The sequence below is a fragment of the Podarcis raffonei genome, chromosome 8 (genome assembly GCF_027172205.1).
Source record: "Podarcis raffonei isolate rPodRaf1 chromosome 8, rPodRaf1.pri, whole genome shotgun sequence".
NCBI lineage: Eukaryota > Metazoa > Chordata > Lepidosauria > Squamata > Lacertidae > Podarcis > Podarcis raffonei.
The window spans coordinates 3,711,053-3,738,718 of NC_070609.1; the positions used below are offsets into that span (position 1 = coordinate 3,711,053).

Below are 27,666 nucleotides of genomic sequence, written 5' to 3' on the forward strand. Positions count from 1 at the left end.
ATAAAAGGTACAGCGGTATCTCGGGTTACATACACTTCAGGTTACATACGATTCAGGTTACAGACTCCGCTAACCCAGAAATAGTACCTCGGGTTAAGAACTTTGCTTCAGGATGAGAACAGAAATCATGCTCTGGTGGCGCGGCAGCAGCAGGAGGCCCCTTTAGCTAAAGTGGTGCTTCAGGTTAAGAACAGTTTCAGGTTAAGAACGGACCTCCAGAACGAATTATGTACTTAACCCAAGGTACCACTGGAAAGGTGAAGGGACCCCTGACCATTAGGTCCAGTCGTGACCAACTCTGGGGTTGCGGCGCTCATCTCACTTTATTGGCCGACGGAGCTGGCGTGGCCAGCAGGACTAAGCCGCTTCTGGGGAACCAGAGCAGCGCATGGAAACGCCGTTTACCTTCCCGCCGGAGCGGTGCCTATTTATCTACTTGCACTTTGATGTGCTTTCAAACTGCTAGGTGGGCAGGAGCTGGGACTGAACAACGGGAGCTCACCCCATTGCGGGGATTCGAACTGCCGACCTTCTGATCGGCAAGCCCTAGGCTCAGTGGTTTAACCCACAGTGCCACCCGCGTCCCTAATTCTTTCATAAACCCATCTTATTTTGAATGAATATATGTGAATGGAAATATCAAACGCTATGGAGCAGTGCTCATGTGAAACAGCAGTCAATATCCGGAATCTCTGTTCAGTGTTGGACATTATATTTGCTGAATACACAAAGCTTCACAGCTTGTCTTTCATCGTACAGAGCTTGGTACCTCTCTTCGTTTAAAGACTTTCAGAGACTTTGAGTCTGAGATTTCATTTTGAACTTGTTAATGTTTGAAGGAATTCTATAAAGATTGTCTATTATGTATGTACATGGTCATTGTGTTGCCTAAACATTATTGACGTTCTCTTTTGCAACACAGGGGTTTGTTTGGATACCTACTGGTTTTTACGTGCAGCTGTTGCAAACTGCTCTGATATTTTATTTGTGAATATTCCTATTAAAGAGGTAGAGAGATAAATTGCAGGTGATCAATTGTTTGTATAAATGTGCCTCTATATGGTAAACCCCCAAATCTGAGGCACTGAGAACGAAGATTTGCCCCCTATACAGATCTCAACCATTGAAACATTACAGTGGTGCCTCGCAAGACGAAATTAATTCGTTCCACAAGTTTTTTCTTCTTGCGAGTTTTTCGTCTTGCGAAGCACGGTTTCCCATAGGAATGCATTGAAAATCAATTAATGCGTTCCTATGGAGACCGCTTGCCAGGCTGGCGGTGCGGAGAAGGGCTTTTCTCCCCACCGCAAGCCTTCAGGACAGGTACGGGAACAGAGGGGAAGGCGCGCAGCGCTTCTCCTCTGTTCCCGGGGCTTGCGTTGGGAGGAGGGCTTTTCCTCCCCACCGCCAACATTCAGAACAGCATTCTGAATGTTGGCGGTGGGAAGGAAAACCCTCCTCCCACCGCAAGTCTTCAGGACAGCCATCCGAAGGCTGGGGCGGGAGAAGGTCTCTCCGCCCCACCGGCAGCCTTCGGAGGAGGTCCGAGGACAGTGGGGAAGACGCGCTGCGCTTCCCCGCTGTCCCGGAGATTTCCCTATGGGCTTTCATCTTGCAAAGGAAGCCCATAGGGAAATTCGTTTTGCGAAGCGCCTCCAAAACGGAAAACCCTTTCGTCTTGCGAGTTTTTCGTTTTGCGAGGCGTTCGTCTTGCGGGGCACCACTATACAGAGATTTGCAACATATCTATCTCTATCTCCATCTGTGTAAAAGTGTGATATTATAAACAACTAGGAGGCAAGGCAGAGATTCCAGATCAATTCATCCATAGCATGTGATCCCTGGGTGGCTGGGGGTTGGAATAGACGACCCTTAGGGGACCCTTCCAACCCATCAATTCTACAATTCTATTTTTTTTATTCTTTATTCCATTTTAAAAATTTACAAAGAAAGCATATATTAAACATAACCTCCAAATATTTGAACTAAAAAGAAAAAATACAAAACAAACAAAAATAAAGATATAAAAGGAATATAAAAAGAAGAAAGAGAAAAAGGATGAGGGAAATTGATCAAACACACCAAATTATTCAAAGGATACGAACAGTGATTTGATGCCAAGTTCCCAGAAAGAGATTACATTTGTATTCTTCCTTCCTTCCTTCCTTCCTTCCTTCCTTTCTTTCTTTCTTTCTTTTCCGGAAAACTGGTTTGAATTCCTTCTATTTTGGTTAACTTCCCTCGATCTCTTTGCGGTTTCAATACAGTGGTGCCCCGCAAGACGAATGCCTCGCAAGACGAAAAACCCGCTAGACGAAAGGGTTTTCCGTTTTTGAGTTGCTTCGCAAGACGATTTTCCCTATGGGCTTGCTTCGCAAGACGAAAACGTCTTGCAATTTTTTTTTGCTCCCCCCCCCTTTTTCTAAGCCGCTAAGCCGCTAATAGCCTTTTAGCCGCTAAGCCTTTAATAGCTGCTAAACCGCTAATAGCGCTAAGCCGCTAATAGGGTTGCTTCGCAAGACGAATAAACCGCTAGACGAAGAGACTCGCGGAACGGATTATTTTCGTCTTGCGAGGCACCACTGTACTTTCCTTAAGTAGCGGATATTCTGTATTCATTTGTTAACATCATGGATAGGCAAACTAAGGCCCGGGGGCCAGATCAGGCCCAATCGCCTTCTCAATCCGGCCCACAGACATTCTGGGAATCAGTGTGTTTTTACATGAGTAGAATGTGTCCTTTTATTCAAAATGCATCTCTGGGTTATTTGTGGGGCATAGGAATTCGTTCATTTTTTTCACCCAAAATATAGTCCGGCCCCCCACGAGGTCTGAGGGACAGTGGACCGGCCCCCTGCCAAAAAAGTTTGCTGATCGCTGGTTAAAATCAATTTCTCCCACAGAACTATGAAATTAAACGGGGCAAAACAAAGTATTGTTTTTGGAACCACATTTTATCAGGTAGTTTTTGGAAGTGGTCCCATTCCATTTTTCACCTTACCACCTGAGTGGTTTCTTATCAGGTCTGTCATTTTGGAATTCTACGATTCTAAGAGGAATAAAAAGCATTGTGACCCTTCTGGTGCTGTCCGCTTCCCCCCAGAAACTTCCCTGGAGGACCTGCCGCCACCCGACGCCTTAGCGCCCCACCCGGAACCGGGCGCCCCCCGCGGTGCTGACACCACCCAGCACCCAGCACTGACCTCATCCGAGTTTTGCCAACACCCGTCGTGGGACGAGGAGGTGGAGCAGAGGGAGGAAGAGGAGGAGGAGGAAGACCGGGCGCCGATCTCAGAGCAGCATCAAGCCGAGCCGGACCAATCAGGGAACACTCTGGAAAACTGCCCCGTAGGTGAGCGAACCGTCGGCGGCTTGTTCAGACAAGGCGTAGGCTGTGCTACAATTCCCAGAGCGGCGAAAACAGCCAGCTCCTCTCCCCAGGGAGCTCTGGGAATGGTAGCGCTGCGAGGGGGGTTTGGGGCGCTGCCAAAGAACGTTCGGCGCCCCAAACTATAACTCCCAGAATTCTTTAGGAGAGGGGAAAACTGTGGCTGTATCACAGCCCTGTATGCTGTGAATGCGACCGGAGAATGATGAGGTGCCGTTCCTTAATAGCTTTTTGCGGAGAATTTGCAGGGTGTTGCTTTTTTTTTTTTACTGGCTGCCTCCATGAGGACTACAAACTTGCATATTAAAATGAAAGGAAGGGAAACCTCCAAGTTGTCTGCTTAGCTAGAGGCCTTATTCTGCAACTCGTGAGCTGCCGCCCATGGATATTAGTGGGGAGGTATTAAATGAAAAATCAATAAAAAGCATTTTTTAAAAAAAAGGATATTAGGGGGGAGGGGGGCGTCTGTGGCTTTCTAGCGTCTCCCCCCCGGCCCCCGCCATGCCTGAGTTTTCATGGTGTTGGCCTAGTAAGGCCTTCTTCGCCCAGAAAACATCCCTACTCACCCCCCCTGGCAACTTGCCTAGACCGGGATGGTAGCCGAGTCGAGTCAGCGAGTAAAAATAGCTTCTGTGCTGAGCGGAGCAGGAATTGGAGCCAGGAGGGTCTCCTGCGTGTGACTCTCAAATATTCCTCTCTCTCCCCTCACCACCCGCCTCTCTCGCATGGCAGCTGACTCTGCGGCTGAGCACCTGAGAAGGAACGCTCTTTGTCTTCCTCTCTCACACATGCAGCCCGCTCTGCAAGGCTGGCGTTGGCTCCCAGTTCCCGGTTTCCGGCTCCCTGTCCCTTTAAACAGAGCTGTGCAAAGCAGCATAAATGAGGAACTGAAGCATTGCAGAGAGAATATAATCTCCTGGTGATGTGTGCACACCCAGAGTCTATCTGGGGGCACAAAAGCCCAGTTTTGTGTTTAACCCGGAAGTAGCAGTAATAATAATTGTTGTTGTTTAGTTGTGTCCGCCTCTTCGTGACTCCATGGACCAGAGCATGCCAGGCACTCCTGTCTTCCACTGCCTCCCGCAGTTTGGTCAAACTCATGCTGGCAGCTTCGAGAACACTGTCCCACCATCTTGTCCTCTGTCATCCCCTTCTCCTTGTGCCCTCCATCTTTCCCAACATCAGGGTCTTTTCCAGGGAGTCTTCTCTTCCCATGAGGTGGCCAAAGTCTTGGAGCCTCAGCTTCAGGATCTGTCCTTCCCGTGAGTACTCAGGGCTGATTTCCTTCAGAATGGATGCGTTTGATCTTCTTGCACTCCATGGGACTCTCAAGAGTCTCCTCCAGCACCAGAATTCAAAAGCATCAGTTCTTTGGCGATCAGCCTTCCTTATGGTCCAACTCTCGCTTCCATACAGACCTTTGTTGGCATAATAATAATAATAATAATAATAATAATAATAATAATAATAATAATTTATTATTTATACCCCTCCCATCTGGCTGGGTTTCCCCAGTCACTCTGGGCGGCTTCCAACAAAGTATTAAAATACAGTGGTCTGTTAAACATTAAAAGCTTCCCTAAACAGGGTTGCCTTCAGATGTCTTCTAAAAGTCTGGTAGTTGTTGTTCTCTTTGACGCCTGATGGGAGGGTGTTCCACAGGGAGGGCGCCACTACCAAGAAGGCCCTCTGCCTGGTTCCCTGTAGCTTGGCTTCTCGCAATGAGGGAACCACCAGAAGGCCCTCAGAGCTGGACCTCAGTGTCCAGGCAGAACGATGAGGGTGGAGATGCTCCTTCAGGTATACTGGGACTTTGAGGCCATTGAGGGCTTTCAATTCAACACCAACACTTTGAATTGTGCTTGGAAACGTACTGGGAGCCAATGTAAGTCTTTCAAGACCAGTGTTATGTGGTCTCGGCGGCCACTCCCAGTCACCAGTCTAGCTGCCGCGATCTGGATTAGTTGTAGTTTCCGGGTCTTTAATTCCTCTGACATCGTGCGTTAAAAGCGTGTTGCAGGAAAGCAGCTGTTTAAGAGGAGCTTGGTCTGGGTCAAGAAAAAGTCCCATCGAGTCCAGCAACCTGTTTTACTGTTTTCACAAAACCTAGGATTCTGGGTAGACTGCCTCTTTAGCTGGAGGTTCCATCAGAACGTAAGAAAATCCTGGCTGCTGGGTCAGGTCAAGGGCCCACCCAGTCCAGCATCTTTGTCCTCCCAGGGGCCACCCAGATGCCCCAGGGTAAAACTCCTAAGCAGGATTCGAACACAAGAACCCTCTCCCGCCCTGCAGCTCTCAGGAACTGACATTCAGAAGCATTGCTGCCTCCCCGAATTTGGCCAATCCTCTTTTAAAGCCATCCAGGTTGGTGGATATCCCTAACCTTCAAGTGGCAGGGAGTTCCACAGTCCAATCTGTGCTGCATGAGGAAGAACCTTTTTAAAAAATCTGCCCTGAACCTTCCAACATTCAGTTTTGTGGATGTCTCAAGAGAGAGGGGAAACTCACCCCGTGTTTGGCTGCTGGTGGAAACCAGGAGTGCCCCCCCTTAATGGAGAACTCTGAGGGCTCCCTTGGACAAAAAACAAGGACACCAGCCAGGAATACCAGAGCAAAACAGCAGCCAGTAGGCTTGGTCTTGATTGAAGACGGTCGCGACAGGACTCCCACTTGCCACAAGGTGGAACAAGATGGAAGCCCCGAACAAAAGAGAACCCAAACTTTTATTAGCTGCTAATCCCCATGTTACACCCCCCCCAAACTACATCACTCATACATCATGGTTACATCATGAAAGGGGAGGTCTGGTGGCGGTAATCTGAGCATCCTGGACCCTGCCCCATGCTTCCCCTTGCCCTCACCAAACACCCATCAAGTGAAGCAAAAGAGATATTTACATTTCCCTGTTTCCCAGCCAAGTTCATCACACCCTTTTGTCTTCATCTGGGTTTGTTCTTTCTGGAATGGCTCCCTGTCTGGCACTCAGGTATCAGGATGCCAGGAATTATCACTCAGGCAGAGGGGCTGCTGAGTAGCTGAGCTCACATGTCTAGATGAATTTCTGAAGTTTTCCCAGTGAGCAGTACATAGATCCATTGATCAGTGAATTCTTACATTTGGTATTGTGCAGCAGAGGCCCTTGGAATAGATAGGAAGAAACTGTGATGAAGTGTTTTGGGGGGACAAATCACAAAAGCAATTGTGCTGGTTTTGGTAGTGGGCTGCATGTGCATGATATCTGCTGGAAGGGAAACCCCCCCCAACCTATACCTAAATTCCTGCAATACCCCAAAATGACCACCTCCCAGTCGCCACCCCTGAATTTGGGTGTTGGCCTCCCTCCTGTTTGCCTCCCCGCCCCCAACTCCGGGTGATCCGAACCCGCTCTAAGCGAGCCAAGGCAGGAGATTCTGTGACGGTAAATGGCAGCTGGGATTCGTCAGCTATAAATAGCCCCCCCTCCTCTGCCCCAACAACCCCCTCCCAGGACTGGGCGCCCCTCCTCCAGCCAGACGCTCGTGAGAGGTCCCCGCAGAGCCGCGACGAGTCTTGGATCTGCGAGAAAAGGGGGCTCGGCATGGCTAACAGAGGTAGGAAACACCCCCCAAAAAACACACACACTTTAAAATATATCTATACCCCCCAAGGGGGCGCAGAGCTGGGTGGAGTTTAAAAGATGGGTGGAAGGACCTCTGAAAAGGGGGATTTCTTGTCAGGGAGAAAGATTGGGGGGGCTGTGTCAACCGAGGGTCTGCAATTGGGCTACCTCGACACGGGAGGAGGGAAGATCCGGGAGGGAGATGGACCCGATCCTTAGAAGCTGTGTGCGGCTGTTTTGACAGACAGGGGCATCCTGTATGGCATGGGGGAGTGTTGAGATGAGGGGAGGCAACATTTTGGGGCGTGATGCGGGTGCCATAGGAGGTGGGTGGGTAGGTAGGTGGGACACCCCCCCCCCAAATCCCTGCAGCCGGGGCCTGCCTTTTTCTGCCCCCCCTCCTGTCGCAGCCTCTCCTTCCTCGCTGAGTTGCCTGCCTGGCATTTGGGGCTGTCAGTTATAGGGTTTGAGCAGGGAGGGTGTGTGTGTGTGATGTTTCTGACAGCTGCAGGCATTTGGGTTCTTTTTCCATCCTCCTCCTCCGTGCTCCGGGATCGCTGGGGCCAACCGCAAGGATTCCCTTCCCCAACCCTGCGCCCTCCAGGTGTCCCAAACTACAACTCCCATCTCAATAATAATAATAATAATAATAATAATAATTTATTATTTATACCCTGCCCATCTGGCTGAGTTTCCCCATCCACTCTGGGCGGCTCCCAGTGTTAAAACATGCCATGTTTACGTTGATCAGGTCCAACATGGTTTCTTTTAACTAAAATTTGAAGCAAGTTTTCATTTTTAAACTATGCACACTTAAGAAAGGCAGTCTGTGGGTGTTGTGGCCAATTTTAAACACAAACCCCTTAAACATTTCTAAAATGACAGAGACAGAAGGAACAGACTCACATACACTTAACAGACAACACACATAACAGACAATGTGTAACATGTAAACATATATATTTCCATCCTTGCCTCTTCAAACACCACCAGTTAATTAAACTGGCAGGGCTCGCAACGCTTGGTTGACTGGTTGCCCCTTTATATATGCATGCGTTGTTGATTTTTTCATTTTCTTTAAAAGGGAACTAAAGGGAGAGGACCCCTTCAAAGGATTTTTGAAAAAGAACCTCCCGATTCTATACCTGGAACATCTGGAGGGCATGGGGCTGGGCGAGGCTTGATTTATCAGCTGTTTTAAAATGAGGCTGCATTTTAAATTGCATTTTGACCTGTATTTTAAATTGGGGTGTTTTTCCTTTTCCTCCCTTTCCCCCCATTATGTTTTTACTGATATTTTATTGGCTTTAGCTGCCCTGAGCCTGGGAGGGCAGGGTATAAATAAAATTTATTATTATTTATTCTAAAGGAGAATAGATAGCGAGTGGTTTAACCCTTTTACCCTCTGCCCAAGACCCTGGAGAGCAGCTGCAGTCAGAGTAGACAAGGCTAAGCTGGATGGAAAAGACAGATAACCTGATCTTTCCTTTGTTCCTGAATCCGTACCTGAGCACATACGGGAAGATGCTTGTTGCTAGAGGAGCCTTGGGTCCAGCGTTGCCTGCTCAGACTGGCAGCAGCTGCCTACCTGCAGGCTTGCAAACTCATCCAAACCTTTCAGCCCAGCACGGGCTCCCCGATTCATTCCGTCAAACGTACACACAGGCGGATTGTGACACGAAAGCAACCCTCAGAGCAGTTTGCAGAGAAGATGCACTGAAAGGATTGGGCAGAAGAATGAACAGCAACAATTCTTTTGGAACGTTAAAATAACAACAGAAAACCCGCACTGGCTTCCCAGGCACCTGGGTTATCCAAAGAAGGATTCTTTTAGCAGGTGCTGGAAAGAGGACATTGAAGGCTGCCTGCCAGATATCACTAGGCAGGGAATTCCAAAGGGTAGGTTCTGCCACAATAAAAGACCCGAGTTCTTACAAATGTGAGACAGGGATTAGGTAGAACCGTAGCAGGGCCAGCTCCCCTTGAGCTTGGAGGGCAGGCGGAAGAGGGAGGAAAGGCCACTGCAAAGCCATAGTGAGGATTGGTTGGGCTTTGGGGCCCTGAGTTCGGATCTGAGTCCAAATCCAAGCCTCAGGCTTCTTCATGGGGAGGGGGCTCCTGGCGATGCAGGAAAGGGCCTTCTCGGTGGTAGCACCTCCCAGGCAACTTTGGAACTCCCTGCCTAGGGATGCCAGGCTGGCTCCCTCCTTGCTGTCCTTCCCCTGGCAGGTGGAAAACTATTTATTCCAACAGGCCTTTGTGTTGTTTTTCAGATCTGAATTTTCACACAACGTGTTGCTTTAATTCTATTAGAATTCAATTAGTTTTCAACCGTGTTTTTTTTTTTAGCTTTCTGTGCTTTAAGCTGTGTTGTTTCCAATTTGTCTGGGATGAAGGCAGGATGTAAGCAAATGCATTAATAGCAATGGCAACGATTAGGGAGGGAAGCAAGGGTGCCCCTGACCATGTGCAGAGTGCTTTCCCCATTGCTGGGGTGTAGCGGCAGCCTCTGGGGTGAGGAAGCAGGGTCTCCTGGGTCCTAAAGAGCAGCTTCCATCTGGTAGCTCCCTCCTTAGAAACTTAAGTGCAGGATGCGGCCGTTACACTGGAGTGGATGGGGCGGTCAGAAGAGGATTGATTTCTTCCCCTGGAGTGCTGAGTTTCCCCCCTTAGCCAGCGTGACCCACCTTAACCCTGAGTCAGGGGGTGAGTGCCCGGGGCAGATAGGAGACCTCTCGCCTCTGCGTCACAGGATCTCCTGCGGCCACAGAACCTGCTGGTTGGTATTAGGTATTTTAGGTCAAGACATGCCAAAAGAAATGAGGACTTTATTTATGTATGCCACTACAGCAGCAAGAATGTTGATTGCACAAAACTGGAAGACTGGAGAAACACCAACTAAAGAAGAACGGCAAGAGAAGTTGATGAACAATGCAGAACCGGCAAAAATGACAGAAAGACTAAGAGAATTAGGCAACAGAGACTTTGAAAAAGAACCATTCATATTATATTTGCAGAAACAAATTGATGGCTCCTAGCGGCAATGGTGTTCTCTGCCTCCCCGGTCACAGGCAGAAAACCTGCTATCACTGGATCAAGTGCCTCGGTTTTCTTGTTTTTACCGTGAATTACTTTATCCCCTTCCACGGTTTTCCTGTTTCCCTTTGGAAATGCTATTCCATTCATTCATTTTAACCTACTTATCTCACTGATTAACGCAGTTGCTCATAATTCGAACCCGTGTTTTCATCCTGCTATTTTAGCATAGCTGTCAACTTTCCCCTTTTTTAAAGGGAAATTTCCTTATTCCGAATAGGATTCCTCGTAAGAAAAGGGAAAAGTTGACAGCTATGTATTTTAGTTCTTTAAAAACTCAGTGAAAGGTCTCCAGTCCTCAATGAACTTTCCGTCGTTTTGGTCTCTAATCTTGCCTGTTCGTCTTGCCAGTTCTGAATACTCCGCCTTCCTTTTCAAAAGCCGTTCTTCCTCGGTTGGAACGTCTCCTTCTTCCCATCTTTGGGCGTACAGTATTCGTGCTGCAAGTTCCCCAGCTTGGTTGAATCATTCAAACCAAATCGTTTCAATTGGATTTGGAACAAATGTGCAGTCGGTCTACCGCTATTTTGAATCGGATTATGTTATTGCCTTTCGCAGCGGGTCTTGCAAACTGCTATTCTGAATAATGCTTTTTATAGGGTGGGGTAGGGGGCGCTGGGGCGAGTTTAAGGAACCAAGCAAGCAGTGACTAGAACAGTTTTGGAGTGCGTTAAAAAGCCAGACCTGAGATGATGTTGCTCAATCCCTCCTGGTGCATCTGAAACTTTTAGTGCAAACGAAGGCAAACTAAGGCCTGGGGGCCGGATCCGGCATAATTGCCTTCTAAATCCAGCCCACAGACAATCAGCGTGTTTTTACATGAGTAGAATGTGTCCTTTTATTTAAAATGCATCTCTGGGTTATTTGTGGGGCATAGGAATTCATTCATTATTATTTTTTTCCAAAATATAGTCCGGCCCACCACATGGTCTGAGGGGCAGTGGGCCGGCCCCCCGCTGAAAAAGTTTGCTGACCCCTGTTTTAGTGCCTCCTGCTTGCCTTCTCTTGCCTGCTATGTGCAATGTTCATGAGGTCTAGCAACACGGGTGGTTCTCTCTACAGCACAATGAAGTTGCTGTTGCTTGCTTCGCTTTCTCCCTGCGGTGACAGGGATTTGGTGTCATAAGCAGGGCCGGATTTAGGTTTGATGAGGCCCTAAGCTACTGAAGGTAATGGGGCCCTTTATATGTCCAGCTGTCCTTTGCCAACAACAAATTGCCGCTGGTTTTTGTGTTGAATATATGCTATATGGTAATTTATGAGCCTAATAGTTATCTCAGGGACGCGGGTGGCGCTGTGGTCTAAACCACAGAGCCTAGGACTTGCCGATCTGAAGGTCGGTGGTTCGAATCCCCGTGATGGGGTGAGCTCCCGTTGTTCGATCCCTGCTCCTGCCAGCCTAGCAGTTCGAAAGCATGCCTGTGCAAGTAGATAAATAGGTCCCGCTCCGGCGGGAAGGTAAACGGCGTTTCCGTGCGCTGCTCTGGTTCGCCAGAAGCGGCTTAGTCATGCTGGCCACATGACCCGGAAGCTGTACGCCGGCTCCCTCGGCCAATAAAGCGAGATGAGCGCTGCAACCCCAGAGTCGGCCACGACTGGACCTAATGGTCAGGGCTCCCTTTAGCTTTACTTTAGGTATCGCAAGCCATTTGTACATGTTGCCATGCAATCAGTCCATGCAGAATGTCGGCACCCTATATATATAAAGGAGCAAACCAGTGATATTTTAGGGAGCAGGCGAGCAGGCGGGGCCCATGACTTAATCTGAGGTGCCTACACAACACAAAATACTGTTGCTGTATGTAGGTGTTATTTTATTTGCTTTCTTATCTTACATTTTGGAAATGTACACCCCGTTGTTTTTTTTCCTTTACATTTTTGGGGAGCCCCAAGAGAGTGGGGCCCTAAGCTATCGCTTGCTTAGCTTCTACGTAAATCCGGCACTGGTCATGAGGACTAGCAAGACGGGTGGTTTTTATCTCTCTCTCTCTCTGCAGCGTCATTCAGCTGTTGCTTCTCTTTTGCTTGCAGTGGCAGACTTGGTGTACTGGCGCGACACCCGCAAGTCGGCGTTCGTCTTCACCACCTTGATGGTGGCCCTGCTGTGCCTGCTGCACTTCAGCATCATCAGCGTGGCCTCCTACGTCTCCCTGGCGGCCCTCAGCGTCACCATCTCTCTCAGGGTTTACAGCAAAATACTACTCGCCATCCACCGAGGGGAAGGACACAACCCTTTCCAGTGAGTGAACCGCAAAGCACACACCAGCCCCATTGTTGTTGTTTAGTCGTGTCCGCCTCTTCGTGACCCCCTGGACCAGAGCACGCCAGGCACTCCTGTCTTCCACTGCCTCCCGCAGTTTGGTCAAACTCATGCTGGTAGCTTTGAGAACACTGTCCCACCATCTCGTCCTCTGTCGTCCCCTTCTCCTTGTGCCCTCCATCTTTCCCAACATCAGGGTCTTTTCCAGGGAGTCTTCTCTTCTCATGAGGTGGCCAAAGTCTTGGAGCCTCAGCTTCAGGATCTGTCCTTCCAGTGAGCACTCAGGGCTGATTTCCTTCAGAATGGAGAGGTTTGATCTTCTTGCAGTCCATGGGACTCTCAAGAGTCTCCTCCAGCACCAGAATTCAAAAGCATCCATTCTTTGGCAATCAGCCTTCTTGATGGTCCAGCTCTCACTTCCATACATCACTACTGGTAAAACCATAGCTTTAACTATAGGACCTTTGTCGGCAAGGTGATGTCTCTGCTTGGGGTAGAGGCTGTAAATACACAACCTAGAATTCCTTGGTTCCACCAGTCCTTGGCTCTGGCGCCCCCTGCTGTCAGCCTCCCTGCCCTCCAATCTGCCCCTTCCACCGCCGGAGAAATGGTCTGGCTTAGGAAAAGGCAGGTCACAGTGTCAGATTTACGTTTAAGCTAAACAAGCGATAGCTTAGGGCTCCACTCTCCTGGAGGCCCCAACAAAATTAAAGGAAAAAAACCTGGATGTACATTTCCAAAATATAAGATTTGTTGTTGTTATTTAGTCGTGTCCGACTCTTTGTGACCCCCTGGACCAGAGCATGACAGGCATGCTTCTCTAAGCTTCCCTGAACAGGGCTGCCTTCAGATGTCTTCTAAAAGTTTGGTAGTTGTTGTTCTCTTTGACATCTGGTGGGAGGGCGTTCCACAGAGAGGGCGCCACCACTGAGAAGGCCCTCTGCCTGGTTCCCTGTAACTTGGCTTCTCACAGGGAGGGAACCGCCAGAAGGCCCTCGGAGCTGGACCTCAGTGTCCGGGCAGAACGCTGGGGGTGGAGATTCTCCTTCAGGTATACAGGACTGAGGCCGTTTAGGGCTTTAAAGGTCAGCACCAACACTTTGAATTGTGCTCGGAAACATCCTGGGAGCCAATGTATATCTTTCAAGACTGGTATTATATAGTCTTGGCGGCCGCTCCCAGTCACCAGTCTAGCTGCCGCATTTTGGATTAGTTGTAGTTTCCGGGTCACCTTCAAAGGTAGCCCCACGTAGAGCGCATTGCAGTAGTCCAAGCGGGAGATAACCAGAGCATGCACCACTCTGGCCAGACAGTCCGCGGGCAGGTAGGGTCTCATCCTGCGTACCAGATGGAGCTGATAAACAGCTGCCCTGGACACAGATTTGACCTGCACCTCCACGGACAGCTGTGATTCCAAAATGACTCCCAGGCTACACAACTGGTCCTTCAGGGGCACAGTTACCCCATTCAGGACCAGGGAGTCCTCCACACCTGCCCGCCTCCTGTCCCCCAAAAACAGTACTTCTGTCTTGTCAGGATTCAACCTCAATCTGTTGTCCGCCTTCCATCCTCCAACCGCCTCCAGACACTCACACAGGACCTTCACTGCCTTCTGCTGGGGGCTCAGCCTTCCATCCTTGAATGGCACCCCAAAAATCCCCCTGCGCCTTGCTTCCCAGTAAATCCTCCTCTCTCCAGGAGAGCAGCTGCAAAAGCATACCACAGGATCATAGACTCGGAAGGGATCCCCAGCGGTCATCTAGCCCAACCCGCTCCCATACCACTTAGGAGGAGCATAATTTGAGCTGTGCAGCCGGGGATGTGCCAAGGGGTGCTTCTTAAGGTTGCCTTTGACGAGGTCTTTGATCACCCACCCACCCTATCCTTGCCAGGGCCCAGCTGGATGCTGACTTGGGGCTGTCAAAGGAGCAGCTGGAGCGCCTCACGGAGCGGGTCGTCTTCTACGTCACGTCGGGCACCAAGTCCCTCCAGCGCCTCTTCCTGGTGGACGACTTGGTGGAGTCCATTAAGGTAAGGAGGAGTCGGGCTCAACTGCCCCTGGATGTGGAGGTTCCGCTCAGCTGTCACGGAGCAGGGCCCGGTTGGCCGAGAGATACGGCCGACTAAATCCAACTCAAGAGTAGAGCCACTGACATGAATAGGCCCTAAGATGGCCATTTGTGCAGACGTCAACAGACATGCAATTAGCCTGGCATGTCTCATATATTTATTTTATATTTCGCGCTGTTGTTCCATTTACATCCCAACTTTCCTCCAGGGAGCTGAAGGGGGTGTCCAGGGTTCCGCTCCTCCCTATTTTATCCTCACAACAACCCTGCAGGGTAGGTCAGAATGAGAGCGAGCCAAATTATTGGCCCCCAAGGTCACCCGGCGAGCTTCGTGAGCTAGAGGGGGGGGATTTGAACTCTGCTCTTACAGTTCCTTGGGACGCGGGTGGCGCTGTGGGTTAAACCACAGAGCCTGGGACTTGCTGATCAGAAGGTCGGCGGTTCAAATCCCCGCAAAGGGGTGAGCTCCCGTTGCTCGGTCCCTGCTCCTGCCAACCTAGCAGTTCGAAAGCACGTCAAAGTGCAAGTACAGTGGTACCTTGGGATGCAAACGGGATCCGTTCCGGAGCCCTGCTCTCATCCCAAACAGAACGCAAGATGCGACGGCGCATCTGCGCGTGCATGGGTTGCGTTTCGCCGCTTCCACACATGCGTGTGATGCCATTTTGAGTGTCTCTTCATGCACGAGCGGCGAAACCCGGAAGTAACGCGCTCCGTTACTTCCGGGTTGCCGCGGAGCGCAACTCGAATGCACTCAACCCAAAGCACATTCAACTCGAGGTATGACTGTAGATAAATAGGTACCGCTCCGGTGGGAAGGTAAACGGCGTTTCCGTGCGCTGCTCTGGTTCGCCAGAAGCGGCTTAGTCATGCTGGCCACATGACCCAAAAGCTGTACACCAGCTCCCTCGGCCAGTAAAGCGAGATGAGCGCCGCAACCCCAGAGTCGGCCACGACTGGACCTAATGGTCAGGGGTCCCTTTACCTTTAGCTTACAGTTTCTAGTCTGACACTCTAAGCACTACATCCTCTGTGGCGGATGCTGTGTGTGTGTGTGTGTGTGTGTGTGTGTGTGTGTGTGTGTGTGTGTTTGGATAGGGGAACGGGTTCCAATCTTGCCAGGGACACAGCAGGACCGGGGGGGGGCGGGCTCCCAAGATTGCACTCCAGTCGGTCTCAGAACTTTCTCTGTGCCTAACGAAAGCCACCTGAGCCCATTTCTTTTCTCCCCCGTTGCTTCTCAGTTTGCTTTCCTGTTCTACATCCTCACCTACGTGGGAGCCGTCTTCAATGGGCTGACTTTGCTGATACTGGGTAAGGCCCATGGGCTGTGCAAGGAGCAACGCATTTCAGGGCTGGGGCAGAGAGAAGAGGAGCCCACCAAGTGGGCGAACAAGGAACAACAGCCTTGCAGGCGGTCTCAGTGGTTCAGTCGAGATTCACTGCGCCACCTTGGACTAGACAGAAGAAGTCAGGGGGAAAAGTCTCCTGCGCCTTTAAGAGCCGCTGGTTCAGCTGGTGAAGCTTTGTCACAAAACACCACCTGTTGGATTTATGACACAGGTGCCCTGCCAGATATATACAGTGGTACCTCTGGTTGCGAAGAGGGTCCGTTCCGGAGGCCCGTTCGCAACATGAAAAGAGCGCAACCTGAAGCGCCGTATCTGCGCAGGTGCACGGCGCGATTTGGCCCTTGTGCACATGTACGAAGCACAATTTAGCGCTTCTGCGCATGCACAAACAGCGAACCCAGAAGTAACGCTTTCTGGTACTTCCGAGTCACCGCGTAACCTGAAAGAACGTAACAATAAGATAAGATAAACTTTATTCGCATTAGCCGACGGCCATAGCAACATAAAACACACAATATACCGTATTTTTCACTCCATAAGGCACACCGGACCATAAGGCGCACCTAGTTTTTAGAGGGGGAAATCAAGAAAGCGTGTCCACTTCTCCCAGAGCTTCTTGGGGCTGCTGAGGGAAGCCCGGGTCCCCCCCCCCCCAGCCCCAAAGAGCAAAGAAGTCAAGACAGCGAGCGGAATCCATCCGGCCGGGAGAGGCTGCGCATGACTATGGCAATTCCCCCACCTCCCGCAAAAGCCCACAGGAGCCGTGCACCCTTTAAGGAGCACGTGGCTCCTGCGGGCTTTTCTACGAGGAGGGAGAAGGGACTGACTGGCTGCGTCAGTCCCTTCTCCCTCCTGGGGAAAAGCCCGCAAGAGGCTCTTGGGGGCTTTTCCTGCCTGCCTCCCCCCTGCATTCACTCCAATAAGACGCACACACATTTCCCCTTACTTTTTAGGGTGGAAAAAGTGTGTCTTATGGAGTGAAAAAGACAGTAAACAAATAAAATAAAATACAAATAAAAAATAAAAAATACAAATAAAAAAGACAGCAATGGGTAAAAAGAGCAATCAAATGACCAAGATTATCATTCAGATAGTGGCCCTTAATCTCATTGCACCCTCGACGTAACATGAAGCAAATGTAACATGAGGTATCACTGTACCGTACTTTTCTGTGTATAAGATTAGGGTTTTTTCCTTTAAAAATCATGCAAAAAAAAAAATGGCGGTCATCTTATACATGGGGACTGCATAGGGTAGACGTTCGATTGGTTGCTGCCACTGCTGTTAGCGGCTATTGTGCGTGTTATTGGTTGCTGTGTCAACGGGTGGCGTTGATTGGCTGACATTGCTGCAATCGGGTGGGCGATTGTCAGCTTCTGCCGGCGAGGGCACAGACCAGAGGCGAATTTTGCGACATGTGAGGGATTTTCAGCAATCACCCCTAAAATCCCCTGCTAAAAAGTAAATATTTGAACTATTTGAAGAACAGTTGTAATAAACAGATTACACCAGTGGCGTAGCGTGGGGGGTGCAGGGGGGGCCGGCCGCACCGGGCGCAACATCTGGGGGTTAGGGTTAGGGGGCGCAAATCCACGGGTTAGGGGGCGCAAATTACTTGCCTTGCCCCGGGTGCTGACAACCCACGCTACGCCACTGGATTACACTAGTAGGACTGCAGGAAGTTCTGTAAGGAGGACTACTTGAAAAAGACTATGATGAGAATTATTAGTTAAGGATAATTAAAAGTAATAGAGAAATTAAGAAATGCAGAACAAGTGATAAAGAACAGAAAATCTTCAGAAGTTATTGACGGAAGTCTAAAATATTGTATAAGATAAGAAGTTAGGTTAAATGATATGTTTAAAAAAACCAATAAATATATATATATATATATTAAAAATCCTCTGCAAAAAAGCTCGACTCTGTGCCATCTCCCCCCATTTTCTTAAATTTGAGTCCCCCCAAAAGGGGGCGTCTTATACATGGGGGTGTCATATACATAGAAAAGTACGGTATATATATTTTGGGGTGGGGAGTTTACACCAACGGTTCATTATTGCAACCGTTTCCTACTGCTGTTAAAAAAGGGGGGGGGAGGCTTTTGACTAAAGGCAGTTTTAGTTTGTTTTAAACTACCCCTGGAGAATCTGCCATGGTTCCCTGCTATTGCCTCTTAGATTTGCTTGAAAGAGACAAGATGAGCTGGGGTGGGTGGGGGCGGCAGGCCAGTTAACAGCCCAGTTGCAAGGTCTCTCTCGGTTAGGGTATCAGGGTGGGGTGGGGAAGAAAGTCAGGGAGCAACGCGGCAGATTTTTACTCTCATTTTTCTTTATTCTCCTCCTTTCTGCAGGTGTGATAAGTGCATTTACCTTTCCTCTGCTGTACAGGCAACATCAGGTGGGTGCCCTGGGCAATGAAGGGGGGGGGAGTGTAGCTGCAATTGGGAGACTTTACCCAAGGGAAAATTCAATTCCTTTAAGGTGCGGGGGCCCCTTCTGCTGACATCAAAGCCCTTGAAGTGTCGGTGCTGACCTTTAAAACCCTAAACTGCCTCAAAGGCCCAGTATACCTGAAGGAGTGTCTCCACCTCCATCGTTCTGCCCGGACACTTGAGTTCCAGCATCGAGGGCCTTCTGGCCGTTCCCTCGCTGCAAGAAGCAGCCAAGTTACAGGGAACCAGGCAGAGGGCCTTCTCGGTGGTGGCGCCCGCCCTGTGGAACGCCCTCCCACCAGATGTCAAAGAGAACAACACCTACCAGACTTTTAGAAGACATCTGAACTCCCATAATTACTGACCATTGTGGAGCTGCGGGCCGAAGCATTTGAGGGCAGGGTCAGCTGTTCCCCATCCTTGTTATGACCCTGATTGACTAAGGTCTGCACGAAGATCCACTGGGTTCAGACCTGCCCATCACTGACATGTTCTTGCATATTCCTTGTTTTGCCCTCTCTCACTGGGCAAAGAACCCTGGGAGCTGTAGTTCACTTATTAAGGTGCTCCAGGAGTGTGCAAACTACAGTTCCCAGGATTCTTTGGAGAAAGCTGTGTGCTTCCAATGTTTGGCATGGATTGCATGCAGGTCTGAGTGCCTTTCGATTTCTCTGGAAAGCAGCTTTTCAAACATACCAGTGGAAGGCCAGCGTGCCTCTGAGCATGTATGGAGTGACACCTGAAGGAAGCAGCCTCTTTAAAGCACACACAGACATATCCTGGAGCCTGAACGTCTTCCTGGCATTTCCAGCAAATCTTGGCTCACCACAGACCCTTTTCCTTTTTCCTCTTTCCAGGCACAGATTGACCAGTATGTGGGGCTGGTGAGGAATCAGTTGAGTAACCTCAGAGCAAAGTAAGTTGTGGGGTTTTTTTTGAGGGGGTATTTTCTCTCCTTTGCCCCCTGCCTCTTTTCCTTGCTTCGGGCCACCAAATCCTTCCATTGCCCACCAGGCCTGGATCCTTGGTCAAAGGGGATAGCAGTTCAATTCCCCCAACCACAAGTGGGAATTTTGATTTCCTCTGCGGGGTTCGCCTTCTGCATTTCAGGTCCTGCCTTTGGTCAAGCTTGCGGGCCAAGCAGCACCCCCATAACTCTGCTGTCCTCTTCATTACCTTTGCCATTGAATTGCATTTATATCTCACCTTTATATTTATATTTATTTATATTTCACTTTCTGGAGAAGTGTGCATACACACAAAAGCTTACACCCAGAACAAACTTAGTTGGTCTCTAAGGTGCTCAGCACGCCACAGGCTTCAGGATGCAGGCTGCTATCCGCAAGCCTAGGGAGCCCGGCAGGAAGTCGCGCAGCTCTCCCATGGCTTGCGGATAGCTTCCTGAAGCCTGGAGAGCGAGACGAGTCAGTGCTCACCGACCCCTCTTGCTCTCCAGGCTTCAGCGAAAGCCTGCATTCGCCCCATAGGACACACACACATTTCCCCTTCATTTTTGGAGGGGGAAAAGTGTTTCCTATAGGGCGAAAAATACGGTAAATAGGTACCACTCTGGCAGGAAGGTAAACGGTGTTTCCGTGTGCTGCTCTGGTTCGCCAGAAGCGGCTTAGTCATGCTGGCCACATGACCCGGAAGCTGTACGCCAGCTCCCTTGGAAATAAATCGAGATGAGCGCCACAACCCCAGAGTTGGTCACGACTGGACCTAATGGTCAGGGGTCCTCTACCTCTACCTGGCCCAATGCTCCTAGCACTGCACGATGTTGGCTCCTATTTCACTGCTGTTTGGAAGAGAGAGCGTCACCCGTGGGTGCTATGAATTTTCAGAAACTGAATAGTGTATGGGGTTTCTGTGTATATACTCTAGCCCCACAGCACCCCCTGCTGGCACACTGGGCCACTGCTACCAGTGCTTGTTCGGGACCTATAGAAATTATGGAAGCAGGCCCTTCAGATAAGCATTGGCAAGGGAAGCAGCTTTCCTACCCCTCCTGCAATAGCCAGAGCAGACTCTGCCAACCCAGTGCCCTCTCCAGACGTTTTGGATGACAACGCCCCCCCAGGCCCCAATCAGCACACCTGGAGAGGGCACCAGGTTGCAGAAGACCATAGTTAGATGTTTCTATGTTAATTGATCACCCTGTTGGTCGCAGGCAAAGTTGGGACTGGTGGAAGTTGCACCAGTGTGCGCTCGAATTTGAGGGTGGGGGCGACCACTCGTCGCCTCTAGCACTCACCTGCCGTAAGGAAGTTCAGAAGTATTTAAGAAGAACTGGCCTCGCTGCCCCCAGACCACAAGTTTGTCTGGCCTCGCATCCTCTTTTCAACCACAAGCCTCGAAGAAACTTGCACACACAAAAAGGAGATGCGAAAGTGTTTGAGTTTCCCTTCTCGTACGTCCCCCAGAATTTCACATCTGGATTAAGTCTTTAATGTGCATTTCGCTTTAGGTGTGGGGACTGGGCTGCTGCAAAGGGAATGGGCTCACCGGCTTAAACTCAGGGCTGTCACCTGTTTGCAGAGCTCTTGGAATGTGAATCGACTTGATTCATTCGTGGATTAAACCTGCATAAATGTGTACGCTGTGTTGTTGGGTGGGCCAATAGTTCAAAAGGGGGAAATAGACTACGGAACTCCCTGCCACAGGAAGCAGTGACGGCTACCAACTCTGATTGCCTTATAAGAGGATTGAACAATTTCATGGAGGAAGAGAGGGCTTCTCGTGGCTACTAGCTGTGATGGCTCTGTGCTATCCTCCACAGTCAGAGGCAGCGATGCTTTTGAACATCAGTTGCTGGAAACGGCAGGAAGGGAGAGTGTTGTGCGCGGATCCTGGGTTTTCCCTGCAGATGCGGGTTGCATTCGCTTCTGGATGCGAACGGGGCTCCGGAACAGATCCCGTTCGCATCCAGAGGTACCACTGTACATACTCCCGTACAACTGAGATTTGGGCTACCATAAAAAAATTGACCCTGAGGCGCCCCAAAGGGCAACTTCAGCATTTCCCTAGTAAGCTACCGTATTTTTTGCTCTATAAGACTCACTTTTTCCCTCCTAAAAAGTAAGGGGAAATGTGTGTGCGTCTTATGGAGCGAATGCAGGCTGCGCAGCTATCCCAGAAGCCAGAACAGCAAGAGGGATTGCTGCTTTCACTGCGCAGAGATCCCTCTTGCTGTTCTGGCTTCTGAGATTCAGAATATTTTTTTTTCTTGTTTTCCTCCTCCAAAAACTAGGTGCGTCTTGTGGTCTGGTGCGTCTTATAGAGCGAAAATATGGTATTTTATTCTAGACGATGTCCTGCAGATAATTTTTTTAAAAAGCAAAAAACTCTTTCCACTCGCTACTGGCTTAATTTCTCTCTCTCCTTTCCTTCCTAGAATGCTGTCCAAGCTGCCGACGGCCAAAGCGAAAGCCGAATGAATGAACCCCCCCCTCCTGCTCTGACCCCCTTCCACACACACACGGATATATATATACACCCACACATGCCTCCTCTTCCTTCTGCCCCTTTCCTTCCCTCCAGCTGCCCACCCACCCCTTCCCAAAGAGACCCTCCTGACCTCTCACCTCCTCCCCCCCCCCGCCTGCCATGGCCTGGACACGACAGAAAGCCACTTGCCTTCTCCAGTCAACCCCCCCTTTGCTAACTGCGTGCCGGAGACGTCTATTCTCCCAGCGTAGTCCTCTGGGCGGCTGCCGTCCTTGAGCAGAGTTGGCACAGCTTGGAAGCTGTGGCTGTTTGGGGGGTGGGCTGGGCTACGGCCCCTTTCTTATCCTAGTGCCACCCTCCCCGGTTTCCCTCCCTGCCTGCTGAATTTATTTCTTAAGGGAAAGTTGACACGGACCCGCCAGCCTTGGAGCAACACCTTCTTTCTCCAGGAGAAAGGCTCCGTCTTAAACAGGTGCCCAATGCTGGCCAGAGCACACAATCGACCTCCACGCACCTTTTTATGTTTCTTTCTTTCTCCCGGGACGCTCCACTTTCTGCCACACCCATCCCGGCCAACGACGGGGTTGGCGCGAGCCGGTTCTCAATCTTTGCCTGGATTTACACTTTAATAAAAATGGTTGTTGGGGAAAAAAGCAACAACAAGTGTCTGACGTGTGGCCTCCTGGCTGTGATTCCTGCATCGTTGGGGGTTGGGCTCATGTACGGATGGGCTGCTGGGGGGTCGGAGGGTTGGGGGGGTCATGTGACAGTGCCTGCATTTGCCCAAATCACCCACTCCCCTTTCCGCACAGTTTGCAAAAGGGGCAGAGCGTGCCCAGTCTCCCCTCTGCATTTCCGGCCGGGGGGGGTGGTCTCCAAAAAATAATGCGTCCTTCACAAAACATCAAGGGCCTTCAAACGCTACGGGTGGAGCTTTAAAAGAGGGAAGGTAACAGAAGGCATTGGAGGTGTTTGCATTTGGAAATGTAAGACGATCCTGTTGGGTCAGGCCAGCATCCTGCTCTCACAGTAGCCAAATGTCCCAAAGAACCTAGGAATCCAGGTAGACTGCCTCTGGGCCTGGAGGTTCCATAAGAGGCTAAGAAGAGCCTGGTTGCTTCTTGTTGTTTAGCCGTTTAGTCGTGTCCGCCTCTTCGTCACCCCCTGGACCAGAGCACGCCAGGCACTCCTGTCTTCCACTGCCTCTCGCAGTTTGGTCAGACTCATGTTGGTCTCTTCGAGAACACTGTCCCACCATCTCGTCCTCTGTCGTCCCCTTCTCCTTGCACACCTTGCGCCATCTTTCCCAACATCAGGGTCTTTTCCAGGGAGTCTTCTCTTCTCAGGAGGTGGCCAAAGTCTTGGAGCCTCAGCTTCAGGATCTGTCCTTCCAGTGAGCACTCAGGGCTGATTTCCTTCAGAATGGAGAGGTTTGATCTTCTTGCAGTCCATGGGACTCTCAAGAGTCTCCTCCAGCACCAGAATTCAAAAGCATCCATTCTTCGGCGATCAGCCTTCTTTATGGTCCAGCTCTCGCTTCCATACATCACTACTGGGAAAACCATGGCTTTAACTATACGGACCTTTGTTGGCAAGGTGATGTCTCTGCTTTTTAAGATGCTGTTTAGTCATTTAGTTGTGTCCAACTCTTTGTGACCCCCTGGACCAGAGCACCCCAGGCACTCCTGTCTTCCACTGCCTCCCGCAGTTTGGTCAGACTCACGTTTGTAGCTTCCAGAACACTGTCCCACCATCTCGTCCTCTGTCGTCCCCTTCTCCTTGCGCCCTCCATCTTTCCCAACATCAGGGTCTTTTCCAGGGAGCCCTATAGCACACGAATTCAAGCACACCGTAACTCATCCCTGGGGATTTCTCCTGCGTAAGCCCCCTTCGTCCCAGGCTGTCTGAAGTGCCGTATCCTGCGCCCCCCTCCAGTATGAACCTGCCCAGGCCCTAGGTCTTCAGGGGAGACCCTCCTCTCAGGCCCCCATGGTGAGGATGCAGGAAAGGGCCTTCTCGGTGGTGGCTGCTCCCAGGCACTTTGGAACTCCCTGCCTAGGGATGCCAGGCTGGTTCTCTCCTTGCTGTCCTTCCACCAGCAAGTGAAAATCACTGAGGGGAGGGACACAACCCTTTCCAGTGAGTGAACCGCAAGGCACCCACCAGCTTATCGCTCAGGCATGTGTCTGTTCTTCCTGAGTCGGGCCACTTTAATGTTGACAACATCAGAGTGCAAGATCCTAGGTTCTGGCATTTGTGCTTCTACAGCATTGCATGGCCTGGTTATTTAAAAAAGGAAACTGGAGGTGATGTTACTTCTGTCAAAGATGCTAAAATATCTGTGTATTCTTGCCCTTTTGATGCTATGATAACGGAAGCTAAGGGAACTATACTCCTCAAGAATGCTGATGGATTTTAGCGGAGGAGAGATGCCCCAGGATCTGAGCAGGAGAAAAACTCTCCCTGCTTTTGGCTTCCAGCAACTGGTATTCTGAATTACTGCTGCCTCCAGCTGCCATCAACAGCCCTCTCTTCCATGAATTCCTCCAATCCTCTTAAAGCCATCTGGGACCCCACATTTAAACTCTTCCCTGGTCTCCTGCTGGCCCTAGTAGGACCAACTTGGCCAGTTAGTGTGGGTGGTGCTGTGGGTTAAACCACAGAGCCTAGGACTTGCCGATCAGAAGGTCGACGGTTCAAATCCCTGCGATGGGGTGAGCTCCCATTGCTCGGTCCCTGCTCCTGCCAGCCTAGCAGTTCAAAAGCACGTCAAAGCACAAGTAGATAAATAGGTACCGCTCTGGCGGGAAGGTAAACGGCATTTCCGTGCGCTGCTCTGGTTCGCCAGAAGCGGCTCAGTCATGCTGGCCACATGACCCGGAAGCTGTACGCCAGCTCTCTCGGCCAATAAAGCGAGATGAACCCCAGAGTCAGCCACAACTGGATCTAATGGTCAGGGGTCCCTTTACCTTTACCATCACTTGATGTTTACTGACTGGGGTTTCCCACCCCCACCCCCAATGACCCCTGGGTTTTTTAATTTTATTGAGATCAGTGCTGCATTTATGTTGTATTTTATGCTGTTTCTATGCTGTTTTTAAGTCACATTTTGATCAGTGTTTTGTGTTTGCTGTTAGCCACCCTGAGCTAACGGGTGGGGTATAAATAAAAATTTAGTTTAATTTAATAAGTTGGTGGCCAGCCCTGCCTCCTGTGTGTGATGGCCTGGGACTCGGGCTCGGACTCGGAACCAGAGGAGTCTCAGTCTGCACCGGATCCTTTGCCTCAGGCATCATCTGAACCAAGTCTGGGGCCTGATTCTGAAGAGTCCCAGTCTGCACAGGTTCCCCTGCAGCAAACACCAGCTGGGCTGTGTCAGGGGCCTGAGCCTGCCCTGGCTCCAGATGCAGGGGTGACCTCGTTGCCTCCAGCTGGGCCATCACTCACAGCTGCTCCACTACCAGTTGGGTCAGGGGAGGCTGAGTAACCCACCGACGTCTCTTGAGCTGCAGAGACTGAGGTCTGAGAGACCTGAGTACTCGCAGGAAGAGTGCTCGCCTTCAGGTGGAACAGGGAGGTAAGTCGCCAGGGGATCAGGACCGGCCGTCACCCCGACAGAGATAAAAGGCTGCTGGACCCCACCCCAGGTTGCGGGAGCAACATTGCTGTATGCTAGATCCTGCACCTGTCCTTGCCTGGTTTCCTGCCTTGGCCCTGTCGGACTGACTCCCAGCAGAACCTTCGGATCCTGGACAGCACCAGGACCGGGTTACCCCCGGGCCCAGCACACTGCGGCAGGGAGTTCCACAGTTTTAACTATGTGCTGCGTGAAACGGTAGTTCATTCTAGTTCCAAACTCTTAAATCTTTGGAATTCAGCGAAAAGCAGGGTTGGAAGGTTCAAACCAAAAGTTGGCTGGAAGTCCGGGGGAGGGGGTGACATGCAATTGAGATCCAGACAGAGGAGCATCAAAGCTTCCTCCTCTTGCAAAACTGTCTTTGCTATTTTTGCTAGCCAGAGTTAAGTGCAGGGAAGAGTTGCCAGCTGGGTCCAGAGTTCTCTCCTTGCCCCCCCCCCGCAAAGGACTCTATAAGGGCTCTTGTGTCCCCTCCATAAGGGAAGATTTTCTTTTATTACAATGGAATGCTGGAAAGACCCTACAAGATTCCTCCCATGCAGAAGTGCCACCTAGGAAATTTGTGCAAGAGAAGAAGGCTACCAATCACTACCAGCCACAAGGGCTATATTCTGCCCTCTACAGTCGGGGGCAGTAAGACTTCTGAATCCCAGTTGCCGGAAACTGCAGGAGAGTTGCTCTTGTGCTCGGATCCTGCTCGCAGGTTTCCCATCATGGCTGGCCCTGTGAGAACAGGATGCTGGACTAGGTGGGCCCCTTTAGCCTGATCATCATCATTTATTTTTTTACACCCTGCCCATCTGGCTGGGCTTCCCCAGCCACTCTGGGCGGCTTCCAACAAAATATTAAAATACAGTGGTCTGTTAAACATTAAAAGCTTCCCTAAACAGGGCTGCCTTCAGATGTCTTCTAAATGTCTGGTAGTTGTTGTTCTCTTTGACATCTGGTGGGAGGGTGTTCCACAGGGCAGGCGCCACCACCGAGAAGGCCCTCTGCCTGGTTTCCTGTAACTTTGCTTCTCGCAGTGAGGGAACCGCCAGAAGGCCCTCGGAGCTGGACCTCAGTGTCCGGGCAGAACAATGGGGGTGGAGACGCTCCTTCAGGTATACAGGACTGAGGCCGTTTAGGGCTTTAAAGGTCAGCACCAACACTTTGATCATGGGTTCTTTTGAATTTTAGACCCTGGATTTAAGGGTTGTAACTACACACATACACCCCAAAATCTGCTTTCCTGGAGATCTTACCACATGTGCTTTCGCTTAGCATGCTGCAGAGGGCACTCCAACACCAAACAAGGTCCCGGCGCATAAACATGTCACTCACCCGTAATAGCAGCTTCCTGCCACCCGGCCACCCCAAGTTCTGCCCCGCCCTGAACGTGAAGGGTTAAGGCACAAGGTGATGGGGGTTTCGGTGCGGAGAAAGCCAGGCAGCTCTACGGCTCGAGGTTTTTCTTTTTTTTTTATTGCACCTTAATGTTAACTTTACAGGAGTTTGAAAAAATAGAGATCTTATATCCATCGTTAAAAAGTGCATTTTTCAAAGCTGTCTTTATTTGCTATTTTTGCTAGCCAAGGTTAAGTGCAGGGAAGAGTCGCCAGCCGGGTCCAGAGTTCTCTCCCCTCCTTCCCGTCCGACGGCCCCCCCTGCTGCTTAACAAAACAACATCACACACAAAAATAATATTACAGCACAAGGGGGTAAAAATAATATAATAATTATTATAATAGTTAAAAAATTAAAAATATTCCCCCGTTTCCCCAGCAAGTGTATAATAAGCAATTAAAAATAAAAGCCGGTTAAAATAAAAGTCCATAAGATTAAAAATAATTCTGGTTTAAAAAAAAAATTAAAAAGGAACACAACATTGAAAGCTTGGTCACGAGGAAAGTTTTTTGGAAACATCCTGAACGGCGTGCTCTAGAGCTCCATAAAAGCAACAAGGCAGCTTTTTTTCGTTTTACCCCAGTCCATAAACACACTCGTGTGGCAGGTTAATAAGAGGCAGCGCGGTGTCAGAAGCGGGCAGCGCTGTTGCACAAGATCACGCACAAGAGATACACAAGCGCCGCTTGGCGTTGGCAACCAAAGCAACAGGGCGCAAGGAGACCCTGGGGTGGGGGGGCCACTTCACAAGCAACACGGCTGCAAACCGATTGAAATGCTGGGACAGGCTGAGCCACTGACACTTTTCAAAAAGGGAGCTCACATTTGAGGATCCGGGCACCCTAAAGTGATATCCACCAGGGTGCAGCCAGGCAGGAAGGAAGCCAGAAGCCCAGAAATTAGGAAAAGGCTGCAGCCGGGGATGGAAGTCAGCTAAATATCCAGAGGTTTTTTTTCCTCACCAACAGTGTCACCAAGGGAGAAAAGGATGGTGGGGAGAAG

General features: G+C 50.2%; 1 protein-coding gene across 2 annotated transcripts in view; it reads left to right on the top strand.

The window, feature by feature from the left end:
* The window catches only part of RTN2 (reticulon 2), a 32,177-nt gene extending 10,479 nt beyond the window's left edge, over window positions 1-21,698 (top strand). The window contains exons 4-10 of one of the 2 annotated variants that reach the window (XM_053397689.1): window positions 3,104-3,352; window positions 12,114-12,321; window positions 14,235-14,373; window positions 15,656-15,725; window positions 18,114-18,160; window positions 19,052-19,110; window positions 21,589-21,698. In XM_053397689.1, the coding sequence (XP_053253664.1) occupies window positions 3,104-3,352; window positions 12,114-12,321; window positions 14,235-14,373; window positions 15,656-15,725; window positions 18,114-18,160; window positions 19,052-19,110; window positions 21,589-21,631 (815 nt within the window). In that variant the 3' untranslated portion in view covers window positions 21,632-21,698. Of the gene's footprint in view, window positions 1-3,103; window positions 3,353-6,857; window positions 6,979-12,113; window positions 12,322-14,234; window positions 14,374-15,655; window positions 15,726-18,113; window positions 18,161-19,051; window positions 19,111-21,588 lie in introns of those variants that run through there. The other variant, XM_053397690.1, reaches the window with a different exon arrangement.
* Window positions 21,699-27,666: the final 5,968 nt, after the last annotated feature.